Source organism: Lissotriton vulgaris, chromosome 3_1 (genome assembly GCF_964263255.1).
Source record: "Lissotriton vulgaris chromosome 3_1, aLisVul1.2, whole genome shotgun sequence".
In the NCBI taxonomy this organism is placed as follows: domain Eukaryota; kingdom Metazoa; phylum Chordata; class Amphibia; order Caudata; family Salamandridae; genus Lissotriton; species Lissotriton vulgaris.
In genome coordinates this window covers 2,133,036,855-2,133,063,208 of record NC_141689.1, presented here as the reverse complement: position 1 = coordinate 2,133,063,208, position 26,354 = coordinate 2,133,036,855, and the positions used below count along the sequence as shown (strand labels likewise).

Here is a 26,354-nt window from a genome sequence, read left to right as displayed (position 1 = left end):
CTCATCAATAATTTCACTGCAAATGTTAGGGCACAAGTTACTTGAGATAACTATAATTGCTGAATTGCAGTGGTTTTTAGAGTTTAAAACTTGATGTTGTTACTGAACATTACACCTAACTATAACATTACTTTAACTTTTGTTTTTTTCAGTGAAATTCTTGGTTTTTTCTAATGTAAAGTAACATTTATTTACCATATGTAAATCCAAACACCCATCACTCATGGCCGGGGAGTGTAACACATTCACTCAGCCTCGGAGTCCTTCCCGGGTCGTCACCTATGGGCTGCACTGCTTCGCCTCTTCTTGCCCCTATGGTTGGGCCTGGTCTTGGTTGAAAAGGTGGTGGTCCCAGAACGGGGTCCCTAATTCTGTGGACGGTTAAAGACAGAGAGGCTCATCAATATGGTCTGCGTCCTGGGAATCACAAACTACAACTCCCATGTGGTATAGCGGAAGTGACCGCGAATGCCGGAAGCACGTGGGAAGTTAAACCGGATGAGAACGACCGGTTAAAGGAGCCTGCCGGGAATCAAGAAGCTGCTGGTTATTCACTCATAGTGCAGCGCCCACGCTCTGCGGATTTCCTGCCCAGACCTTTGTATATGGAAAGGGTGCACTAGCACCACCGTAGTCGGGAAACTCCCCAATACCGCTCTTTGCTTGGATATAATCTATTTTGACATATGGGGGCATACAAACTACCTGAGACTGTGTGACTTGTCCATCAGTGATTGCTGGGTTGATATTCAGAAGCCAAAGTATTCTTGTTCACAACTCCTGTGCGTGGGATACATTAAATCCTGCCACAATACCACAACTTGATTAAGTATATAGGCTAGGGTGGTAATGGATTTGGTTGTGCATATGTACATGATTGACAATGTACAAATACATATCATACAGGATAAAAAGGAGTATTTTAATGATTATTATTTGCTTTACATTTAACAGGGGGTTCAAGAGGTGGCCTTCTGCTCTTCCCCTATGACATCGAACACTGTATGTGAACTGGTGTGTATGGTTTTTGGTACACAGTAATTTGAAACATTGGGTTATTAAAATCGAAGGATAACAAAGGAGTGATTCTCCACTATTCAGTTTCAGGGGTATTATTTGTGCCACAACATACTCTGCATTTGCCAGGGGTGCCCTGATTTGGATTAGACCCGGGATCCCCTTCAGGGAGCAATCACGAGTAGTAGACAAAGAAGGCCTATAATCCCTGATAGCAGGTTCACTAGAAGGTAGAATAATACTGTTCGGAAGAATATATGCCCCCAATGTGGAGAAGGATCAATATTGGAACCGCCTCACTCGACTACTAGCACATTACACATCGATGCTATGGCTGTTGGGGGGGTATTATAACTGTACCCTAGACATCTGCCTGGATATGTCTCACCCCCTTCGGCGCAGTCCCCTACGCTGAAACAGACAGAGCAATTTCGAAATTGGGCGAACCACTGGACACTGGTAGATGCCTGGCGAGAGAAGAATCCAAACATTAAAATATACTCCTTTTACTCAGCCCGCATAATCTACGGGTGAGGCTAGATAGATTCCGCTGCTCCACAACACAACTCCTCCAAATATAACACACTGAATACCTGGGAAGAGTCTTATCAGACCATGACACACACACAGTGATCCTCGGATGGAGACCACCTCATCCCCCGAGCCTACATGGAAGCTACCATGGGAGTGCCTTACTGATTAGGCATTCTGTCACACACATGGTGACCACATTCAGGAACACTTTGCACTAAATGCCGGCACAGCAACATCTAGATTGATAGAATGGGACGCGTTTAAGGTCGAAGCCAGGGGACACTGCATCCAACAAATAGTAGGCTTGCGAGAACCACTAGAGCAATCACTGCAAAATGTGGAAACAAGATTGGCGGGTTTAACAAAAAGCATGAACAAATGGGAAGCTACCCCAGAGCAAGTGGTGGAAGCCAATACATATCATGCGGAGGCAATGAGAGACCTCCGCAAATATAATTTCAGGGTTTACGCCGCCAGGATGCATCGGGAGGGAAATAGGGCGGGAACACTCCTGGCCTGGCTTGCTAAACAGGACACAGACATGAAACCAATCACCAAATTGATAGATGCAACGGGAACCGCTAAACAGTCAGAAGTAGATATGTTACACATCTTTCATGACTATTACACAGGAATCTATCGGGCCCGACGCCGACACCACGACACGTGTTTACCCAGTTCCTCTACTTACTACCTCCCAGCATCCCATCCGCTGCCAGGAAGGTGTTGGTGTCTGGCTGCATTTGTGGAGAGCTCGGGCTGTTTGGATCTCTCCCAGCATGGTTTCAGGAGGGAACACAGCACTGAGTCTGCCCTCACCATAGTGCTGGATACCATCCGCACTAGAGTTGATGAGGGTCAGACCTCCCTCCTGATCCTTCTAGACCTCACAGCGGCCTTCGATACCCTGTCTCCTGTGGTGTTAACATCTCGCCTGAGGGAGATTGGGGTCCGCGGGCCTGCTCTGGGACTCCTTTCCTCTTTTCTCGACCATAGAGAACAAAGGATAATGCTGGGATCGTTTCTATCTCCATCCCTGTCTGTGCAATGTGGGGTCCCTCAAGGGTCAGCGCTCAGTCCTACCCTTTTTAATATCTATGTGACCCCCTTGCCAGACTTATTAGATCTTTTGGGATGGAGGTAGTTTCCTACGCGGACGACACCCAGATCTTAGTCTCTCTCTCCCAGCCAGCTACGTCAACTGCCGCCAATTTTAGATCTTGCATGGAGGCAGTTGGCCAGTGGATGATCCACAATTCACTAAAACTTAATGGGGAGAAGACGGAGGTGATGGTCTTTGGAGGAAAGGAACCGATCTGGTCGGCGGAGTGGTGGCCGAACTCGCTGGGCGTATGTCCCGAGCCCACCTTGTCAGCAAAAAACCTGGGAGTTATGATCGACCCCAACCTTAGTATGTGCCAACAGGTCAACAGGACTGTTTCGACCTGCTGGGGGATTATCCACATTCTGAGGAAAATCAGGCACTTTTTGTCACCCCAGGCAAGAAAGCAACTTGCTGTCGCTCTTTTGGGTTCGCGACTGGATTACTGCAATGCGCTGTATGCAGGGCTGAACAAGAGTCTTCTACAGCGCTTGCAGGTGGTCCAGAACGCGGCAGCGAGATTTGCTCTTGACCTACCAAAACGTGCCTCTGCCACTGAAGCCCGAAAACAACTGCACTGGCTCCCCGTTGAATACCGGATCCTTTTCAAATCCATGTGCCTGGTGTATAAAGCCTTAGCTAAACCCAGCCCTACAAGCATGGGATCCATTCTTTCTCGGCACAACCCCAGTAGAAATCTTCGCTCCAGTCACAAACTTCTCCTCTCTGTACCCCGTGTCAGAAAAGCAAGATGGGGAGGTAAGGCCTTTTCCTTCCTGGCACCTAAGTGGTGGAATGCCCTCCCTTTGGAAGTAAGATCCAGTCCCTCTCTGCAAACTTTTAGATCCGCGCTTAAGACTCACCTTTTTACACGTGCATACCCGTAGTGGTGCTTTGTATATTCTGTTTATTGTTTATTGATTTTGATAGGCGCCTTGATACCTTCGGGTTTAGTCTGCGCGTTATAAGTTGCATAATAAATAAAATAAATAAATAAATAAATTGGAGGCAAAGAATAAACCCCCGGAAGTAACCCACGCAATCAGAGCACTGGCACGGCAAAGTGCTAGAAATGGATGGCTTTCCCTTGAATACTATAGCACTTTCTCAGTCCAGTTGACCCCACGAATTGTATCCATGTACGAAGACGCGCGGAAAAGAGGCAAACTCCCAGCCTCGCTCAGGGAATCTACCCTGGAGACATTCCTCAAGCCACATAGAGACCCCACGCTCCCGTCCTCATATAGACCAATAACCTTGCTCAATGCAGATTGTAAAATATTAGGCAAAATATTAGCGGATCGGTATATCCAAATTCTCCCATGTGTGATCCACCCAAACCAAAGCGGTTTTCTCCAAGGGTGTAACGTTTCACAGATTATACACAGGTTATTCCACATACAGGATAGAACAAAAGATCAATTCCCACGTGCAGCATGCCTGATTCTAGACCTTGAAAAGGCCTTTGACACATTGCTGTGGCCATACCTATTTGCTGTCCTCCGTAAAATACATGTCGAACCGACCCTACTCGTGTACACATAATTCCTCTATAAAGACCTCACATCTAGGGTGAGAATAGGGAGGTACATCTAGGCCCCATTTCCGGTGGAACGGGGGACCAGGCAGGGGTGCCCTCTGTCCCCCCTCCTGTTCACCCTAGCAGTGGAGCACCTGGCCATACACTTACGTCAGGGGGTGAGACATGGGGTATCCCAATAGCAGAAACTGTACACTGTGTAGCACCATACGCAGATGACCTTCTGTTCTATGTTCGAGATGTCACAAGTGACCTTACACTGATATGAACAATATTACAAGACTGCACGGAGAGCTTCGGACTCAAAGTCAATTGGGACGAATCTATGATCTTTCTACTAAGCCCTCACCTAGCTCCCTTAGACATATCAATAAGAACTCAGAAAGTCATTGGGAGTGTCACGGCCCCCCGGTACCTAGGGGTGAGACTATATCACTCACCCAAGGACCTCTATGAGGTGAACCATCGCAAGACATTAGCGGGCCCCCATTGGGCGCATAGCCATAGCAAAGATGATTATGGTTCCCAGACTACTTTATTCCTTCACCAATCTCCCTGTAATACCACCAGGCTCCTTTTTATGGGAGCTAGATACATTACTCACAACATTAATATGGGGGGGCCGTAGACACAGGGTAGCCCTAAACACACTGTACTTATCCACAACTCAAGGGGGAATGGGAGCTCGCTCCTTCAAAGCATACTTTTTAGCAGATCAACTTCAGTGGTTATCTCATTGGACAGCTGAACGCCACATAGGGGAGACGGTCTCCGACGACGGCAGAGTACCTCTTCCGGCCATCTGGAGAATGCTAATGCCGGGTACCAAACCTATACGCACACACCCTCAATAGCCTGCACGTGCATGATGCGAATACATTGTATGTCAGGGGAAAGCCCCTATACGCCCCACTACTCCCATTGGTAGGATTTCCCCAACAGGAGAAATATTACACTTCCGGAGCCATCTAGGTATGGACTTATCAGGCGTTGACGGAGGTAGAGTCCCTATTTGAGGACGGGCAGCTGAGAACATATGCCCAAATGATGGAATGCTATGATCTCCCACTGGGACGGTTCCTGATGCATAGACAATTATTAGACAGCGGCCATTTCGCATGCCCCAGATGCCAGACTCCTGAGGCAAATTTTAAACATATGTTTTGGGACTGTCCCACAATCCAACAGTATTAGGATAGGGTACACCAGACACTCCGAGCGACGGTCAACTTCATGGCCATATCTACATGGGAAGCGTGTGCCCTGGGAGTCTTCCGCAGACGGAAGTTAGAAAAGGTGCAGTGCCGGTTTGCATCCATAGCCATTCTTTTAGCGAAATGAGGAAAAGCCATGCACTGGAGGGCCCCAGCAGGACCCCGAGAAGCAGCCTGGGTAGGCGCCATGAAAATATGGGGGGCGGCGGAGGAAGAAGCACCGACACAAGGCGGCCGTGTGACACAGAAGACCAACAATATATTTGGGCACTATCAGACAAGATCCTCCATCCCCGATGGGAGGTGCCCCCAGCCCCTCTCCCCCCTACAGACTCCACAGCACACTAAAAACAAACCAGAATTAGCCACGCAACTGACTGTTACCAAGATACACTCCGACGGCTCCCCAACCTCCCCCTCCCCACGGTCCCCCCTCCCCAGTTAACAGTTCTGTTTTCCCCCAAAATTGACCCAGCCCAATTGGGAACACAATCATAAATGAAGATTCACAGGGATAGAGATGGGGACCAAACACCACCAACCCGCATCTCTGGGAAACGCACATAAGCTGGCTCCAAGAAACATACAAATATAAGTAGAGTCCAACTGAAGGGTAATCCCCCATTTTATCTCACTGTACCTTTCTCATGATGTATGAGGTATGATAGGATTGTTGATCCATACTGCAAAGGTACCATCCAAATGCCTGCAATCGCCTGTCAACATGTGTTAATGATGATGTATACCTTTGTACCATGAAATGTAAAATACCAATAAATTTAAACAAAAGAAAACCATACACAATATCTGTTCCATGCCCCCGGTTAGTGCCTGAGGCCTATTAAACATGGTTCACCCGAAAGGACCTGTTCGAAAATGGCAGTTCATTTATTTCCAGCACCACCCTTGTTCTCCTGGGACTGGAGTGAACCTTGAAGGGTCCCAAGACTATCACAGGAAGATGTGAAATACTGTTAGCGACAACTAACTTACCATACCTACCAAGTCTACCTACTGTACTTAACCTACCACACCTACCCTTCTATACCTAATTTACCATGTCAAATCTACCTACGTTTCTGCAGTGGGAACATCTTACGCATACCCTGAGGGGGTGTCATTGTGAAAAAGGGCCAAGTTATGTTTTGTTGAATCTGATAACACTTACGAATTTCATAAAACGCTTCCATATTAAATTTGAAATATTATTCTGCAATGGCTGCATGCTAGCAATTTTTTTATTCTGTATTTAAACCAGCACAACCCATACATATTAATAACTTTCTCACATCTTAACTTTTTGTGTTATAACACAAAATTATATTTATGCAACATCTTACAAAGAGGCACCAAACATAAAAATAAAAAAACATTCACAATGAGCTTTGCAATACCAAAAAACTAATCACATTCTAACTCTTATACAACAATGACCCAGTACCTCAAACTCAATACTTTACGAAGCACAAATTGAGTTAAAGATTGCCGTTTTGGAGCACAAAGCCCTTCACTTCAATACTCCCAGGTACATTGCGCAAAAATATGAACTATCCTGTGGTGTAAAAGTCCCAAGAAGCGCCACTAACTTCCTCTTGAAACCACTCATCCTTAACAAGAAAAAGAACTTGTCACCGAGCCTTCTCCGGCGCTGCCCCAAAGATATGGAACTCTCTTCCATTGGAAGAACGCAGAATCTATTCAATGACGGCTTTTAAATTGGAAGCCAAACTATTCCTAATGAACAAATTCTTACCCTAAGAGGGATAGGCTCACTTGCTCATTGACAATGTTCCTACTATCATGGTACCTCTATTTGTTATGGATCCTCTTTACTGCACACTGTGACCCCCCCTCGTTGCCCGCTTACACCTGTTTATTGTATTACCCTCTTGGGCGAAATTGTCCTGCATTCTGCAACCATTCATGTTTTTTTTTTTCTCTCTACCTGATGTTGCATTTATGTTCTTCCTTCCATCATATTGTAAAGCGCTCAGATATCCTTCGGGATCTTGTTCACGCTATATAAAACTTATAAATAAATAAATAGTAAACAAGTTAAACTACAATTCAATCAACTTGAGCACTTACTAAACTTCAGCCCTATTTCAAACAAGCACCATCAAGGACACTTGGTCTCACTGTGCCATTGCTCTCAGCTCGCCACTATTGGCGTTATCAATGTCGGATGATTTGGAAAATGCATCACTATTGGTGATGCCTACAGTGGTGGTCAGCCACCTTGAAGTTGTATTTGCTATACTTTGAAGCAGGCAGTCACATTGCATGTAGACACAATATTTGAACCATACTGAAAGTACACAAATCCTATTAAAAAGGAGAAGTTGCTTCTCTGATCGACCAAAAACACATCATATCAGTTGAGGAAGAGAAGAGAGCATCCAAAGATGGGGTAAGGACAGAAGGGGGCAACAGTTGACATATCAGAGTGCATATCCCATCCCCTGACATTACCAGGTGCTATCATATATATTATGTTCCTTCAACCAAATGAAATCGTATCTGGATCAAAATGAATTTGGTAGAGCTGCTTTGACTTGTATGGAAGTGTTGCTCCTACAGAAATCAAATATCCAATGTCAGATAGCGAAAGTAGGTCAGAGGAGGACAGGACTTCTTTCCCTAAACTCTATGGCTTTTAATGTTCATTCCTTGAAATCTATTTTATATTCACTAAGAATGCTGTATAAACTCACAACATTCATCCTCATGTATATTTTGGGACTAACATGTATACATGTGTATTACATTTTGTCTGGCAATATCACAAGTGACACTGGATATGCATGTGCCAGAGGGCAAGAATAGACACATATAGAGAATAAGAGCAGATTACACAGGGGAAGGGAAATGAGTGTGAAGTAAAAAGCACAGGGACAATAGAAGGAGGAAACTGGATATCAAATGGGGAAAAGTGGTCAGATAGAGGAGGGGGGAGAAAGTAGAGGGTTGAACTCTTGGGGAGCAAACATTTTATTAATGGACGCTAAAAACTGCTATAGGAGTGGGAAAATATTATATACTGTTAAAATAACTTTGAGATGGAGATAAAACCTTTGGTTAGTCAAAGCTTTTAGCTCAAACCTGTTTTGATCATTACACCGAGTCAGGTGTTTTTTACAGTTGTACAATTTTTCTCTTCCTATTTTTTGTTTTTGACACATTTTGCTTTCAATAAGGCCAAGTAGAGATTTTAACTGAATTATCTCAGCGCATCTAGACTACTAACAAAGGATGAAATCAAACTAAGTCTAGACATCATAGAGCAATAAGTCACTTCTTAACAGAATTGAGTTTGATCTATCCAAGGAGGCTAGCTAATCAATGGGCATTGGAGTACACCTGCATTTTTGCAGAACACAAAACTGCCTCCAGGACTGACTATTTGTTTGACATCACAGGATTTACAGAAAGTTCAAATAACTACATTTCTTCTTAGCTTTTCGAACCGATCAGCTATAATGCAAACCCTACCTCTACTAAATAAAGTCCAGACCTGAACCAACTTTAGTTAAGTAATTAGTGCAAGCAGTACCACTTAAGGAGGCTGTGAACGTTTTTAATACCTCAGTATTTTAAAGACAATGTGGGACAGAGATTTATCAATCATCTGTGAGGCATTGAAAGCCACATTAAGAGAAAGTAGTACTTTTTTATCTGTAGTTTAATAAAGGGAAGAGGGGTTTCCTAACTCGATAAAGAACATCCTCACTAAAGGCAGGAAAGTAGCATTAACTGTCAGACAAGCAAACAGATAGAAGCAGATGTGAAAATCAAAAACATGATTAAAAAGAATATTATATCCATCAAACCAAATCAGATAGTGTAGGTCCAAAGATATATAAGGAAGAAGAATTTGTAGGATAGCCAGAAAAAAACAGACAGAAAACAAGGTCCTTAATATTACAACCACCACCCCCCAAAAGTCAGCTAACAAAATACCCGAAAGGAATAGCAAATATATTTTTACAATTTTACAAAGACATTTATTAATCTAACCTGCAGGTCTGTAGTCAGGATGCAGCGAATGTTCCAGACAAACTAGTTTTACCCAGGCTTTCAAAAGAAGAATTCAAATATTTGTTTCACCTTTCTCCCAAAAAAATATACAAAATAATCCTTGAACTAAATAATGGTAAATCCAATGGAGGCGATGTTTTCCTAGCAGAATGTTATAAATTCTTCTCTCCACAATAACTATACCCTTTTAGAGAGAGAACTAGTATATAGCGGTAGATTTAATAATGGCATCTTTAAAATGCTTGTATATTGTCAGGCTACTGCTTTCTTTTTTACACGTTTTAATGTAAAGGAGTTAGGCCCTTAGGCTGTGGGAAAGGCTGGACCTTATATATACGTTTTCCACACAAAATGCCACCCCACTTTTTTGTTAGCTCTTAGTTATAAGCAACACATCAACCTTAGTTAGATATGTTAGGTATATTTATTTTTACCTCTTCTTTCAAATCTTTTTTTGAAAAAATCTTAGATTACATGTCAGAGAGAGAACACAACAAATATAACATATATGTACATCAACTTAAACACAACATTTACCCAATGACGGAATTGATGGTGACAATGGACGTTACGTCCTTGTACACCCAAATTCCTCAAGATGAGGCACTAGAAGTGCTGGAACTATACCTCGAGAAGAGGGATAGGCCCCATCAGGTCCCCACCTCGTTTATTCTACAATTAGCTGAAATAACGCTAAAAAAGAACTACTTCAGGTTTAATGACCGATTCTACATGCAGATCAAAGGTACGGCCATGGGCTGTCCGTATGCGCCGGAGATGGCCATACTCTACATGGCGGAGTATGAGAACAGATTCATCTACTCCAACAATCCCTTCAGCAAACACATTAAACAATGGTTGAGATACATTGACGACGTGTGGCTCCTGTGGCAGGGGAGCCACACGGAGTTGGTGGACTTTCATTTGTGGATCAATAGTAGGCACCGTGACATCAAGTTCTCATTGGAGTCCAGTAATGAGAAGATGACATTTCTAGACCTTGAAATAAAGTGCATGGATGGGGAGTTGAAGTCTTCCCTTTTTCGAAAAAAGACGGATAAAAATACGATCCTTCACCATCGACGTGCACACCCCAGAAGCCTGAGGGATAACCTGCCTTACAGGCAATTGCTTCGGATTCGAAGGAATTGTTCGGAGGTAACTGAATACGAGAAACACGCAACCAGGTTTTGCGAAGAGATGAAGAATCGAGGGTACCCCAAAAAACTGCTAAGTAATTCTAAGAAGAGGGCACACCATACCCCTCGGGAGTGCTTACTTGAGAGAAAGGTGAAACAAGATATGGACAGATTAGTATGTGTGACAACTTTTGGACCAGACACACACAGAGTAAGACAAATGGTCTTGAAAAACTGGCACCTGTTAGAGGAACTTGAATGCTCATTTCCGCGACCGTTGTTCGCCTACAGGAAAAATAAGAGCATCGGCCAAAGTGTAATTAGAGCGGATGTACTAACTCCCAAGCCAAAAAGTCATCTACTCTCAATATGGGGCATGAAGCCAATTGAAGGGCACCACAAGTGTGGAAATTGCATATTGTGTGATTCCACAATTGAAGGTTCTGAGTTTGAACACAGGGGAGTTAAATGCAAAAACATCAGTTTCTCGAATTGCAAGACACGAAACGTGGTCTATGCCATCATTTGTGCCTGCCAGAAGATGTACATAGGGAAAACGACACAACAGGTCAACAGCCGGATCACCCAGCATAGGTCAAGAATCAAAAAGAGGGTCGTGAGCGCTCCAATGGTCCAACATTTCTTGGATTCGAACCACAGTGAAATGGACTTTAAATGGACTGTACTGTGCACAATCGTGCCAACAGGCAACAAAGGTCCGATTGACATTGAAGACACACTCCTTAGAAAAGAGGCATACCTGATTCTGAAATTTAATAGTACGCAAAACGGATTAAACACCCTCTCTGAGGTGTCTAGACTGTAGTGGAAGAATTGTGTGGGGCTCCACGAGGGTTTGATAGTCCCCCTTGACTGAAGGCTACAGCATTAGGGAGGCCAAGTAGAACAGCGATGTTGCCCAAACGTGTAGGGCTAATCCACAGGTATTCGCGCACTCTCTCAACTAATAAACTACAAATCCCAGAAATCCCACAGTCATGAGACCGTCATAAGTAACCAGGCAACCTGGCCGCCGCCCTCCACAGTGAAAGAAGCATTAGTGGAAGCAAGCTGTACAGAGCAAGGTGAGCCGTAAGAAGGTTTGAGTTGTCCACGTAGGACTGCTCCATGTAATGGGGAACTAATACGCACTCCGGTCTATCTTTTAAACAGTGTATGATACCGGAGAACAACACAAGAGTAATCGCGCGGTACACTTAATCAGAGTCCGGAGGACCGTGTGCAAAAAGCTGATCATGGAGTGAGTCGCTCCCGAAGCCCGCGGTGCACCAAACGAGGTAGGAATGTTACAACAATCTACCTAACATGGCTGAGATATGACATGAGCCCACTAGTAGTAACCCCCCCCTTGCCCTCCCCCAGGTCAAAAAGCATCACCGTGCCATAGGGAGACGCCCATACACGGACCTAAAAGAAAGTTTAAGGTACGTCCTGCAGTGTTTTTGCAAGAAGTGACCGTAGGGCGAGTATTGAGTTTGGCTCTAAATGGGATTTTTTAATGTCCTTTAGACTGCAGCTCAAAAGACCCAGAACCAGACATAGGATAACCACGGCTACAATTAAGGTAACATGGACTTTAAATGTAGGAGATTAGAAGCGGAATAATAAAATGAGGCTCTGGGAATCGACACTGAAACAGTGTTCTTTTTTCCCTTACACACATGCAGATAGAAGTGACAAGGCCCTGAGGAGAACCCATAACTGCTGTATGGAGTTCGAAACGCGTCGGCAAGAAAGGAGATAAAAACTTAACAATACCAATAATCACTGACTCGTAGAATTAATGTGTCATGATATCTCCTTTTTAATTGTGACTTTGTCTACTACTGTTCCTGATATTCCAAATCACTGATGGTTAATGAGGCTAGAAATTGTGACTTGCCTTTTGGAACAGTCTGAAATAGATATAGATGCTTTGTTGTGTATAGTGAATGTATTTTGATGCAATGATGTTTTCTTTTCTTGGTAAATGTTGTGTTTAAGTTGATGTACATATATGTTATATTTGTTGTGTTCTCTCTCTGACATGTAATCTAAGATTTTTTCAAAAAAAGATTTGAAAGAAAAGGTAAAAATAAATATACCTAACATATCTAATTAAGGTTGATGTGTTGCTTATAACTAAGAGCTAACAAAAAAGTGGGGTGGCATTTTGTGTGAAAAACGTTCTTTTTTACACGGCCATGCACTTACACTTTATATTCATGGTAACAATGAAATTAGAGTTATGTTACCTTACTGAAATTATTTGGTTGCCAGCTTTGCAAAGGTATATGAATCCTACCTAATTAGTATAGTTATATATTGCTAATACTCAGAAATCAATAAAAATAAGAAAAAATTATTTTGAGCCAATTCGCAAACGCCGTTATGGGTTAGTGAAGTAATACTATGGGAACATTTCACTTCCTCAAAAAGTACTCTGTGAAGTGCCTCAAAATATCAAACTCTCAAATAAAAGTGTGAGTGGGGATAGTCTTTCTATTTGTACTAACTTTATATGAATATACAATGAATAGTCCGAAGTTAGATTTTCTGAGGCCAATTCATATCGGCATATATGAGTAAGTGAAGTAATGCTACAAGAATACTACTTCACATTCTCATAAATGGCTTAATGAGTTCGCTCCTTTGTCTGCAATGTGCTAGTCTGAGGTAATAGGGCTTACTGGCATCTAGGCTTAGTTAAATACCCAGCTGAAAATATCATTCATGCTTGTTGTCCAAGACCTCATCTCCTTAGAATCTCAACTCTATTCATAACTGATGCATCACTTCAAACATTATTTAGAGAAGGATTCTACTTAAATCATAAATAAGCTGTGTTCTGGGAAGACAACTGATGACTGGAAAGATGTTGAAATGAGGTAACAAGTGTACGTTTAACCAATTTGAAAAACAGTCTTTTGAAGAACAATAACGTTGCTGTGCACTTAAAACGTATATCACTCAACATTACACTGATTAACAAAAGAGACTATATCAATGTTGATATATTTAATTATTACATCATGAAATACCTCTGTTGGTTGGTCTGCAGGTGGTGGTATAACAAGCTGATTGTGGTGCTGAAGGACAGTCTTCAAATAATCCAGAACAGTCTGGCAGGGCACTAAATAAAAATACATGAATGGTTCTGTATTAATGCACATCAGTTCATGAATCACAATTGCTAATTACATGACTCAGTTGCAACACCTTTTAGACTTGCTCTTACCCTAACTGAAATTCTTCCACTAGAAAGGGTTTTTACCTGGTATAGTGTTTTCCTAATCACAATGACTACTACAGTCTTTCTTTCTACTGCCATGGGGCTGTTATGTTTGTACAATAAATACCAACACTTGGGAAGACCGGGGAGGGGTATTTTGAGAGGAATCATCAGGGAAATGTAATTGCCCTATAAACTTACATTGATTTAGAGCAAGTCTTTTAGCGGGAGAAATGTAAAAGAGTTTCTTGCCTAAATCACTAATGTAGCAATTTATACTGTACTCAATTCCATTTTTGCTAATTTATCAAAATGCTATGCACTATACTTCCACCTTCCCTCATCCTGTGAAAATGCAAAGAAGATGTGATGCAATGGTCTTATTATCTATTGTAATCATCAATAATCCATGTTCAAGTCTCCCTCATTTCTGTCCTTACACTGTGTAGGTGAGTCTAACCCAGGTATCAATGTTATCACTTTTTTGCTATCGGCCCTACCAAAAACAAATAAAGTAGAATATTACATGTAATCTATAATGTATTTTTTAAGGTACATATTTATTTTAAAGTAGTTATCTTGAAAAGGCGGCTTTCTAACAATGGGAATTAATTGGAAGTAACATGTTTAGATTTACCTTTAATGAATAAATTGTTAACATATTGGACAATGGTGAGATAAGGTGGACATAAGTGACATTTTGTGGCGGCTGTGGTCTTTGTCACATAATTTGCTACAAAATATGGAGTTTTCACAAAACATTGTTTCTACCTCAAGAGGGTGAAAATAATACTATAAGAGGAATCGAGGATGAGCTGTATATTTTGTCTTTTTGCTGCATAATTTGTATAACCTTGCCATATCGTTTATAAAACCTTGCTGCACAGTGTTGTCAACTCGCTAGCCACACAACATTTATTATAACTTGCGCCTTTTTCAATGCACTGCTTATACCCTTTGATAATACATCACTTATACAAACTGTGAAATTATAACATTCATAACATCACTTATGATATCTCAAACGACAATTCGTGAGAAAACTGTGCATGGGAGAGTGGTGAGTTATGGTTAATGAAGTGTGACTAGAGACTTGAAAACACTGTGTACAGAGGTGCACGAATTATAGTAGTCTGAATATATATTATTCAATGTCCACTCCAAAGCAAGGCTTTAACACTTCTGGGACTGTGTGCAAATCTTTCAGCTGGCAAGACAGCCTTGATTACAGAAAGAGTGCAATATTAGTAGTACTGTTTACACAACCACTTTCATTATGTTCTCAATATAAAAGAAATTCTTTGTTTCTTTGAATCAATACATTCTCAGTACATGAAAGAAATACTTTCTGATTATTTGAATTGATACAGTCTCAGTATATTCATGATGTAATCGCATTATTTACATTTTGCATAGCACAAAATACAATTAAAATTTACCAGCATATTAACCCATCAGAATCTATTAATCATGTTGCTTATTGCACCCCATAATGTTAAATCAGCAAGATGCGTACTAAACAAAATCATTAAGTTTAGCTGGATCATAAGTTTCCATTTATATTTTGTCGGATTTGTTGGTGCTATATTTGAAAACCCTACGGGCCAACATGTGTAAAAAGGGGCAAACTAGTCTCTATGGCCAGCATGGCAAGTATTATGACTTCATAAATACATTTAAGAAAAGATTGGATGTGGTAATTTGAGATTCTGACAAAGGAGGCAATATTGTGTTGTGGCCCAGGTCAATCTACAATGAAGAACCATGTAGACAGGTAAATGATCAGCAATGTTACTGTAAGGTGTCACGTTCGGAAATCATTGAGACTAGGTTTGGATACCACTTGGATTGGCTTCAATGGCAATATACATGATCGATAAGACAAGATGGATAGTTATTTTGAGAAAATATTTTCCCACTATGCCAATCCTGTATCTCGTTCCAAAGGTACATAAGAATGCTGATGTCCACCCAGATAGACCCATCATATCAGCATTTGGGGGGTTGTTCAAAAGTACCTCCAAGTACATAGATTACCTTCTGTAAGACTATGTGCTCATTTATCTTCTTATATACAAGATATAGATGACTTTTTGAGAAGGATTTATGATATTTATTGGGAAAATAATTTTGCATTAATGACTATGAAAGTAACATCATTGTATACAAGCACTGCCCATAGCGGTGGGTTAAGGGACATTGAATATTTTCTCAGTGCGAGGCCATTGACTCTCTTTAAACACACATGTTGCTGTGCATGATACACTGGTGTTTACATAATATTTATTTTCTGTTTGACAAATAAATGTACAGACAAATCAAGGGAACAGCTACAGGCATCTACTTGACTCCCAGTTGTGCGTATTTGCACATGGGCTGGCGGGAGGAGCAGCAGTGCGCTAATGAATTGGTTGAAAATGTGGTCTTGTGGACCTAGTATATTGACAACCTGTTTATTACTTAGAAGGTGTCTGAGAGGTCCAAAAAACTATTTGTCTAACACTTCAATTACAATAGTTTGAATTTGCAGTTCACCAGTTCCATTAGTGCACAGAAAGTATATTTTGTGGACTTGAAGATATATGTAAAAAATGATTGAACACCAAAGCATATAGAAAGCTCACCACAGGTAACACCACATTGCATGTTCAAAGTTTTCACTTACGTAAGAGTAAATGTAGCATCAACTATGCTGAAAACCTATGCATCAGATGTAATTGCAGTGATGGGAATGAGATGAACCATGTACAAGATGAAAGAAACAAAAATAAAACGATGGACCCTTCCTAATGTCAGCACCTGACTACCTTTCTCCCCGTAATATTATGTGGCCCTTAAGTTAATGAAGGGAATTGTGTGCACACTGACTGGCACCCATCGTTACTATGCCTATTCCCTAGGGAATCACAGTGCAAATAAAACAACCGCAAAGGTGCACCACAAAGGACAAGACAATAAGTGCAAATGGTATTAAGCACAAGAAAGAATTATTTCTCAAAGGGATGTTGATAATCTTCTGGTAATCTTTATTTTCAGTTTTCAGTAAAACATACAGCCTAAAGTAAATGTAGCATCAACTATGCTGAAAACCTATGCATCAGATGTAATTGCAGTGATGGGAATGAGATGAACCATGTACAAGATGAATTGACAAACAGATTTATTTCAAGGGGCTACAGACAAGAAATCTTACAGACTGCCAGGTATAGGGCAAAGACAAAAACAAGAAAAAATCTGGTGTTTAAAAATAAAACTAAAACTAAAAAAACCTCAAAAAAAGCATCAGGGTCATGTAATTAGAATGATTACAAGATATTATACTTATTAAACATTGGCATCTGAATAAGAGCAATCCTGTAACTGGACTTACAATACATAATAAGCCGCAGATTACTTTTAGAAGAGCCAAATCTATGCAGCAGGAATTGGTCAGCAGTAGCCCTGAGAAGAGGATTCTGAAAAATGGGTTAGCAAGCAGTAAGGGTTGCAGAAAATGTCACAAATGTAAGGCCTGTATATATGGGGTAAATATGACTGGGGTTAAATCACCTTTAACTAATACCCCACTAAAAATATGTGTAGCATGGTACCGCAAAAGTGAATATGTGGTATACATTTTGACATGCTCTTGCCCCAAGTTATACCCAGACGTGGGTCTCTTGCTCACTTTGCAACTGGTTTCAAGCTAGCCTGGCTGATGAGGGGTATTACCCCGAAACCGGTCCCAGGATGCTTGTTTCCGGTCCAGGGAAGGCCTGGCTTGACAGTTCAGGCTGGATGGCTCCCATGAGAAAGAGGACCCAGACTGATTTGCATATGTTTGGGTCTGAACTGGGGTGGCGGAGTGAGTTAAAGAACAATGATGTATTCAACCAAGATCTGTGAGTGGGTGTGAGTGTCTGAAAAGTTTCAGTGCTCCCCCCATCATCTCTTTGTGTTTACCAAGTTATATGTGGGCAATGCAATTCTGCAAGCACATAACAGAATCTTACAGCATGTGCGGACCATCAAGTATAAGGATCATAGTTATACTGTTGCCAGGCACTTTGAGGAGGTGCTTAACAGCAACAGAGCTAAGATATTTTGTGGTAGATTCTGTATTCATGAATATAAGAGGTGGCAACAGGGAACAGCGATTGCAGAGATTAGAGTCTGCTATATATTAGATTTGAGTATCATAATACCAGAGGGCTTGAAAATAGAAGAGGAATTGTATATACCCACAGCCATAGTGCAGATTGTGTATTAGTTGCATTACCTTTTAGTCTCAAATTTTTTAATTGTGCTTGATTTTGCATGAATTTAAATGTAGTTCTTTTATTTAATTATAATTTAGAATCTGCTGGATGTGCACATTGGTGTTTGCCCACTAGGGAATGATTTGGGACTATTTATGCAGTTTAAGTTAAGAAATTTCTTCTGCAGCACATCATGCAACCTATTACTGGTGGAAATGAACTGACACACATGCTGATGAATGATATTATTTGCCCGCATGGGCACAATTTTAAACTTATGATGCAGCTGAATGTAATAATTTTTTTAGCAGGCATCTTGGTGATTTAACATTATAGGGCACAATAAGCAACATGCTTATTAGATGCTGATGACTTTACATTATATTGTGTGGAATACAAAATGTAAATAATGCGAATACCTTCAGGGATATATGGAAAATGCATCCCTTCATAGAAACAAAAAGTGTTTCTTTCATGTACTGAGAATGTATCGATTCAAAGAAACACAAAGTATTTGTTTCATGTTGAGTGCGTAATGAACGTGGTTGTGATCAAGGCAGTCTTAGCGGCATAGATGTGTTATGGTGGTACTCATAGGTGCAGCAACGCACTCAGGGGAACACACAAGCATGCTTATGTGCACCTTGCCACTACCTCACGACGTCCTCATTAACAAAGACTCTTATTATATCTTTGATTGTGTGGCTCCGGATATCCTGTATCTTCTTCTCTATCTTGTCTCTGGGGCGGGGAGGGTGGGGTTAAAGGCAAAATGAAAACCTTATGAATAACATGAGATCGGCGCTGTGTTCAATACAATATATATCCTGTATCGCTGCCGGACCTCAGGGTTGCCAGCTGAAGAGCTGTGTTATTGAACTTCTTATACGTATCTCTTAAATGCAGTGTCTGGCCCCTGTGGTTGTAGGTCTACTCCTGTAATTTTTGTGAATGATATAATAAAGGTTTTCAAAAAAAAAAAAAAAAACAAAGACTCAGACACAGGCATACATAGAGGTTTGCATTTACACACCACCACTATTGAAGACACACACTCAGTCATAGAAGTATGCCCATGAGCACTTATTCGTGCACTGCTACTGACTCATATACACACTCACATACTTACACCTGTTGATTCAAACTCAGGGTGGGTGATTGAGATGCAATGAGAGGTGTATGAAAGTAGTGAAAGTAAAATGTAAGAGCCTGAAACAAAGTGAGTTTTAACAGCACAACTGTATTAAGAAAAGGTATGTTAAATAACGTCGAATGGTAGGACATACAAGTAAAACAACTGGAACAATGAAAATAATGGGATTTATGTTTGTGTAAAAGATGAACAAGAGAAACCATGCACACATTTGCCTTGAACAGGCATCAGTTCTGGTCTGTTGGGAAATGTTGGGTATTTGGTTGAGGATATGTGGGGTTTCAAGAACCAGGAAAGGTAAATAAACAGACAAGTCACAATTAAAAAGGAATGAGTTTACAAAAGAGAGTCTATATTGACGCAAAAATATTTTGTTAGAAACAAATCCTGGTAATATAATTTGGAAAAAACAAAACAGGAGTTAAAAAATTAAAGATGGCAAATGCAAACATGTCCACGTAATGCAGCAAAACACATGCTCTGGTGGATTTAGCTTAGCAATCCACCATCACCGCATATTTCACACAGGTTTCTCCATAAGACTGGAACCCCAAAACCCTATCCCCTGAGCTCTCTGCTGCTGTAGGTACAGAGGACGTCAGGATAGCAGTGGGAGCTGAAATAGTAGTAAGAGGTTAACAGCAAAGGTGGAGAATCCTGATCAGGTGCGTCGCCATGATGATATTGGGAAAGTGTATTTCTCAGTCAATCCATGAATGAAATTGCCTGAATTCACACTTAGGGGTCGATTACGGTGCTATTCGGAAAGGCTCAAAGTCAGATTCGGATCTGCTGAATCAGATTCGGAACCTGACCTTCCGAACGATTCGCAAAGGTTTCCGAATGGCTAATTACGATGTTCGTAAAGCGGTCAGACTTTTTGAGTCGGTTCCGGGGGGCATTTGGACAGACCGAATCATACAGAGCGGACTCGTACAGGTCTACGGACTGCATTTCCGACCAAGCGATTACGATGTCAGATTCGGACAGCCTTTTCGAATTGGTTGTTCAGACTCGGAGCAGCTGTCAGAATATGACTTTGGGGGCTCGTAGCAGGCCCCCTCAATTGTGGCCTTACAAATGGGGCCCATGGGGGTACCCAAGGGACCCCTACCTTTCCAACCATGCACAGTGTGGCATTCACCAAGGGGTGTCGCCACAGGGTACACGATTTTCCCCAACCACCTCTTTCATCAATGGGAGCGTGTGTATTTGGTCGGAACACAGGCTCTCATTGAAGTCAATGGGAGTCTGACCGAATCGTAACCGGAAGCATTGTAATCGGCCGGGTGGACTCCCCGGATCCGATTCGGTCAGAAACTATTCCCAGACCAATTCGGTCGGAATGTTTTCCGACCGGCATCGTAATCGACCCCTTAATCTGCACTGTCCGAGCATTCAAATCGTTTTTGTTTGGAGTAGACCAACACCCATGAAGGCTGATGTCGATCCCATGAGGGAGGGGCAATGGAAGGGCTAGCTTCCTCTTCCACTTTTTCGTCACCAGACATCACCAACCTCCACCTGGTGGATGGCAGGGGATTCCAGGGCAACAGAGGGAACAGAACCACCAGATGCAGCAGAATGGGTGATTGGTGACCCTGAGGACTGGCCTGCAGAGTAGTCTTTTGAAGTGCATAAAAATAGGAAATCATAAATAACAAGCATTGGCATAGCCAATAGGTCTACCTTATAAGTATTAACTGTTGCATGGTTAAACACTTATAAGGTCCCAAAAGCGAGACCTATTGGCTATGCCAATGCTTGTTGTTGCATTATGGGACTTGAGGTTCTGTTTAACACATTTTCAAGCCAGTACTACAAATCCCACAATTCATAAAGGTTTCTGACAGGTACAAGGTAGTCCCGCGTGGAACTGCGAGCCTTTGTGTTTTCTCTTACCCAACAGTAGCCTCTTAGTGATTACTCTGTTTAAGTTTATCAATGTCTACTGTTAAAGGTAATAGTGTTCCCAAGATAGCAGGAACCCTGTGTTGTCCTCTTTCTACACCAATTATTACGAGGCTCGATGACAGCCTGTGACCAGCCCATTCCAGGAGACATTTAACTGACTGAGGTGTAAACCAATCATGAAAGGCCACATCTTTTGGATGGCCCGCCCCTTCAAAAAAATTAGCTGTGGTGTAATTGGAAAATAGTGTACAGGAAGCGTAAATGTCGTTGCCTGCACATACCCGGACAGCAGCCACTTTGCATCCTGTTAAGTTTACTAGAAAGATTGGCAGGGTGCAACCCTCTCTGTGAATACAAATAAACCAATCATTTTGAAATCGTGATTCGTTCAGTTTTCACCGCTATATCAGACCGCAAAACAATATAAAAGTCAAATACGTATTTTTTTCTGTATTGAGCATAAGAATATGCTTTGAGTTAAGAAAGAAAGAAAATAATTGCGTCAACGAAAAAAATGAAATGGGAAGTTTTTAATTTAATTGTGTTCAAGTGTAATACTTTCAGTAGCATATTTTTAAACTTTTGAAGTGTGTTCTTCACTTGTCATTAAATAAATGCTTCAAAACGACTTGCATTGCTGTCCTTTGCCTCCATTTGCTGCTTCATCTGGAATTTACTTTTATTGTCCCTTATCTATGTTTGCAAAAGATGGCTCCCTATTTCCTCCTGAGGGTGATACCATGTTTGATATGTGTCTGGGTTTCCAATTTCTGCAGCTTGATTGCATGCCACATAAGGCATAAAATAATATCTAGCGATCGTTTTTCTTGTTAGTATCCCACCGAACGACAAAAGAAAATTAGCTCGAAGGTGGGATTTGAAGATCTTTTCCCCCCTTCCTCCGAATCTGATGGTAGAGTCTACTCAAAATCTCTTGCAGTCTCTGTAGTCTCTTTGGTGACGCCACCAGTGTGTGTGAAGGAAGGACTGCTGGAATCATGGGGGCCTGGGAAGGTAATAGTTTATTTTATTTTATTCATTTCCCTTGATGCTGCGCTATCGAACTTTGGTAACAAGCCTAATTTAAAACATTTATTCTTTTTTAAAACCCCTGGTGAGGAAACGTTAAGTGAAGGGATACAAGTGCAAGGTATGTAATGAATGGCAACAATGATCTCACTGGAGAGCCATGGTTATTAAGTGAACAAGCCTGGGAGTGGTGCGCACCACAGCGAAACATCTGGTTGCAATTATCGCGCCCGCATCTGGACACGATAATTCAAGAGGGAGGGCGGGAGGCACAGGGAGATTAAGTGATGTGCGGGACAGGGGCAGTCGTGAGCGGGATCACATGAGCGTCCTCAGCCCTTCCTCGGAGCAGCTGCTCCACTCTGTTCAAAGAACCTGTTTGTCTGGACTGGAGCCTTTTCAAGCACACTTGTGCTTGTGCTGGCATCCGCCTTGCGGGAGCAAGCAGCGGCGGCGTGAGAGCCATATGTTTTCAATTACAACGCGTGCCGCTGCTCGCTCCCGCAAGGTGGATACCAGCATAAGCAAGAGTGTGCTTGAAAAGGAGCCGAACAATGGCTAAAGGCCCTCATAGAGCAGTGCATGCCCGCTGCCTAGGCGAGACCTAAAAAGGAATGAAAGAAAGCAGTAGGAAAGTTTAAAAAGGTTGGTGATGCATGGGCCAGTCAGGCAATGAAAGTGGAGTTTCAAGTCAGAAATAACAAGCATTTACAATGCAATGGTTTTGCCTTTGTTAAAGTTAGAGCTATTGGCATTGCTCTTGACACTCTGAAGCTCCACTCTGCACTCTGAAGCTCCACTCTGCACTCTGAAGCTCCACTCTGAAGCTCCACTCTGAAGCTCCACTCTGAAGCTCCACTCTGAAGCTCCACTCTGCACTCTGAAGCTCCACTCTGAATCTGAACTCTGAAGCTCCACTCTGAATCTGCACTCTGAAGCTCCACTCTGCACTCTGAAGCTCCACTCTGAATCTGAACTCTGAAGCTCCACTCTGAATCTGCACTCTGCACTCTGCACTCTGAATCTGCACTCTGAATCTCCACTCTGCACTCTGCACTCTGAAGCTCCACTCTGCAGCTCCACTCTGAATCTCCACTCTGCACTCTGAATCTCCACTCTGCACTCTGAAGCTCCACTCTGCACTCTGAAGCTCCACTCTGCACTCTGAAGCTCCACTCTGAAGCTCCACTCTGAAGCTCCACTCTGAAGCTCCACTCTGCACTCTGAAGCTCCACTCTGAAGCTCCACTCTGCACTCTGAAGCTCCACTCTGAAGCTCCACTCTGCACTCTGAAGCTCCACTCTGAAGCTCCACTCTGCACTCTGAAGCTCCACTCTGCACTCTGAAGCTCCACTCTCCACTCTGCACTCTGAATCTCAACTCTGAAGCTCCACTCTCCACTCTGAATCTCCACTCTGAAGCTCCACTCTCCACTCTGAATCTCCACTCTGAATCTCCACTCTCCACTCTGAAGCTCCACTCTGAAGCTCCACTCTGAAGCTCCACTCTGAAGCTCTACTCTGCACTCTGAAGCTCCACTCTGAAGCTCCACTCTGAAGCTCCACTCTGAAGCTCCACTCTGCACTCTGAAGCTCCACTCTGAAGCTCCACTCTGCACTCTGAAGCTCCACTCTGAAGCTCCACTCTGCACTCTGAAGCTCCACTCTGAAGCTCCACTCTGAAGCTCCGCTCTGCACTCTGAAGCTCCACTCTGAAGCTCCACTCTGAAGCTCCACTCTGAAGCTCCACTCTGAAGCTCCACTCTGAAGCTCCACTCTGCACTCTGAAGCTCCACTCTGAAGCTCCACTCTGAAGCTCCACTCTGAAGCTCCACTCTCAAGCTCCACTCTGCACTCTGAAGCTCCACTCTGCACTCTGAAGCTCCACTCTGCACTCTGAAGCTCCACTCTGAAGCTCCACTCGGAAGCTCCACTCGGAAGCTCCACTCGGAAGCTCCACTCGGAAGCTCCACTCTGCACTCTGAAGCTCCACTCGGAAGCTCCACTCTGCACTCTGAAGCTCCACTCTGAAGCTCCACTCTGCACTCTGAAGCTCCACTCTGAAGCTCCACTCTGCACTCTGAAGCTCCACTCTGAAGCTCCACTCTGAAGCTCCACTCTGAAGCTCCACTCTGAAGCTCCACTCTGAAGCTCCACTCTGAAGCTCCACTCTGAAGCTCCACTCTGCACTCTGAAGCTCCACTCTGAAGCTCCACTCTGAAGCTCCGCTCTGAAGCTCCGCTCTGAAGCTCCACTCTGAAGCTCCACTCTGAAGCTCCACTCTGCACTCTGAAGCTCCACTCTGAAGCTCCACTCTGCACTCTGAAGCTCCACTCTGAAGCTCCACTCTGAAGCTCCGCTCTGAAGCTCCACTCTGAAGCTCCACTCTGAAGCTCCACTCTGAAGCTCCGCTCTGAAGCTCCGCTCTGAAGCTCCACTCTGAAGCTCCACTCTGAAGCTCCACTCTGAAGCTCCGCTCTGAAGCTCCACTCTGAAGCTCCACTCTGAAGCTCCACTCTGAAGCTCCTCTCTGCACTCTGAAGCTCCACTCTGAAGCTCCTCTCTGCACTCTGAAGCTCCACTCTGAAGCTCCACTCTGCACTCTGAAGCTCCACTCTGAATCTGCACTCTGAATCTGCACTCTGAATCTGCACTCTGAAGCTCCACTCTGAAGCTCCACTCTGAAGCTCCACTCTGAAGCTCCACTCTGAAGCTCCACTCTGAAGCTCCACTCTGAAGCTCCACTCTGCACTCTGAAGCTCCACTCTGAAGCTCCACTCTGCACTCTGAAGCTCCACTCTGAAGCTCCACTCTGAAGCTCCACTCTGCACTCTGAAGCTCCACTCTGAAGCTCCACTCTGAAGCTCCACTCTGCACTCTGAAGCTCCACTCTGCACTCTGAAGCTCCACTCTGAAGCTGCACTCTGAAGCTGCACTCTGAAGCTCCACTCTGAAGCTCCACTCTGAAGCTCCACTCTGAAGCTCCACTCTGAAGCTCCACTCTGCACTCTGAAGCTCCACTCTGAAGCTCCACTCTGAAGCTCCACTCTGAAGCTCCACTCTGAAGCTCCACTCTGAAACTCCACTCTGAAGCTCCACTCTGAAGCTCCACTCTGAAGCTCCACTCTGCACTCTGAAGCTCCACTCTGAAGCTCCACTCTGCACTCTGAAGCTCCACTCTGAAGCTCCACTCTGAAGCTCCACTCTGCACTCTGAAGCTCCACTCTGAAGCTCCACTCTGCACTCTGAAGCTCCACTCTGCACTCTGAAGCTCCACTCTGCACTCTGAAGCTCCACTCTGAAGCTCCACTCTGCACTCTGAAGCTCCACTCTGAAGCTCCACTCTGCACTCTGAAGCTCCACTCTGAAGCTCCACTCTGCACTCTGAAGCTCCACTCTGAATCTGCACTCTGAAGCTCCACTCTGCACTCTGAAGCTCCACTCTGAAGCTCCACTCTGAAGCTCCACTCTGCACTCTGAAGCTCCACTCTGCACTCTGAAGCTCCACTCTGCACTCTGAAGCTCCACTCCGCACTCTGAAGCTCCACTCTGAAGCTCCACTCTGAAGCTCCACTCTGAAGCTCCACTCTGAAGCTCCACTCTGAAGCTCCACTCTGAAGCTCTACTCTGCACTCTGAAGCTCCACTCTGAAGCTCCACTCTGAAGCTCCATTCTGAAGCTCCACTCTGAAGCTCTACTCTGCACTCTGAAGCTCCACTCTGAAGCTCTACTCTGCACTCTGAAGCTCCACTCTGAAGCTCCACTCTGAAGCTCCACTCTGAAGCTCCACTCTGAAGCTCCACTCTGCACTCTGAAGCTCCACTCTGAAGCTCCACTTTGAAGCTCCACTCTGAAGCTCCACTCTGCACTCTGAAGCTCCACTCTGAAGCTCCACTCTGAAGCTCCACTCTGAAGCTCCACTCTGAAGCTCCACTCTGAAGCTCCACTCTGAAGCTCCACTCTGCACTCTGAAGCTCCACTCTGAAGCTCCACTCTGAAGCTCCACTCTGAAGCTCCACTCTGAAGCTCCACTCTGCACTCTGAAGCTCCACTCTGAAGCTCCACTCTGAAGCTCCACTCGGAAGCTCCACTCGGAAGCTCCACTCTGCACTCTGAAGCTCCACTCGGAAGCTCCACTCTGCACTCTGAAGCTCCACTCTGAAGCTCCACTCTGCACTCTGAAGCTCCACTCTGAAGCTCCACTC

At 43.4% G+C, this 26,354-nt stretch overlaps 1 protein-coding gene across 1 annotated transcript in view; it reads right to left on the bottom strand.

The window, feature by feature from the left end:
* The window catches only part of BEND4 (BEN domain containing 4), a 305,504-nt gene that overhangs the window by 124,417 nt on the left and 154,733 nt on the right, over nucleotides 1-26,354 (bottom strand). Inside the window, exon 3 of the mRNA XM_086962698.1 lies at nucleotides 13,626-13,717. Within this exon, the coding sequence (XP_086818824.1) occupies nucleotides 13,626-13,717 (92 nt within the window). The remainder of the gene's footprint in view (nucleotides 1-13,625; nucleotides 13,718-26,354) is intronic.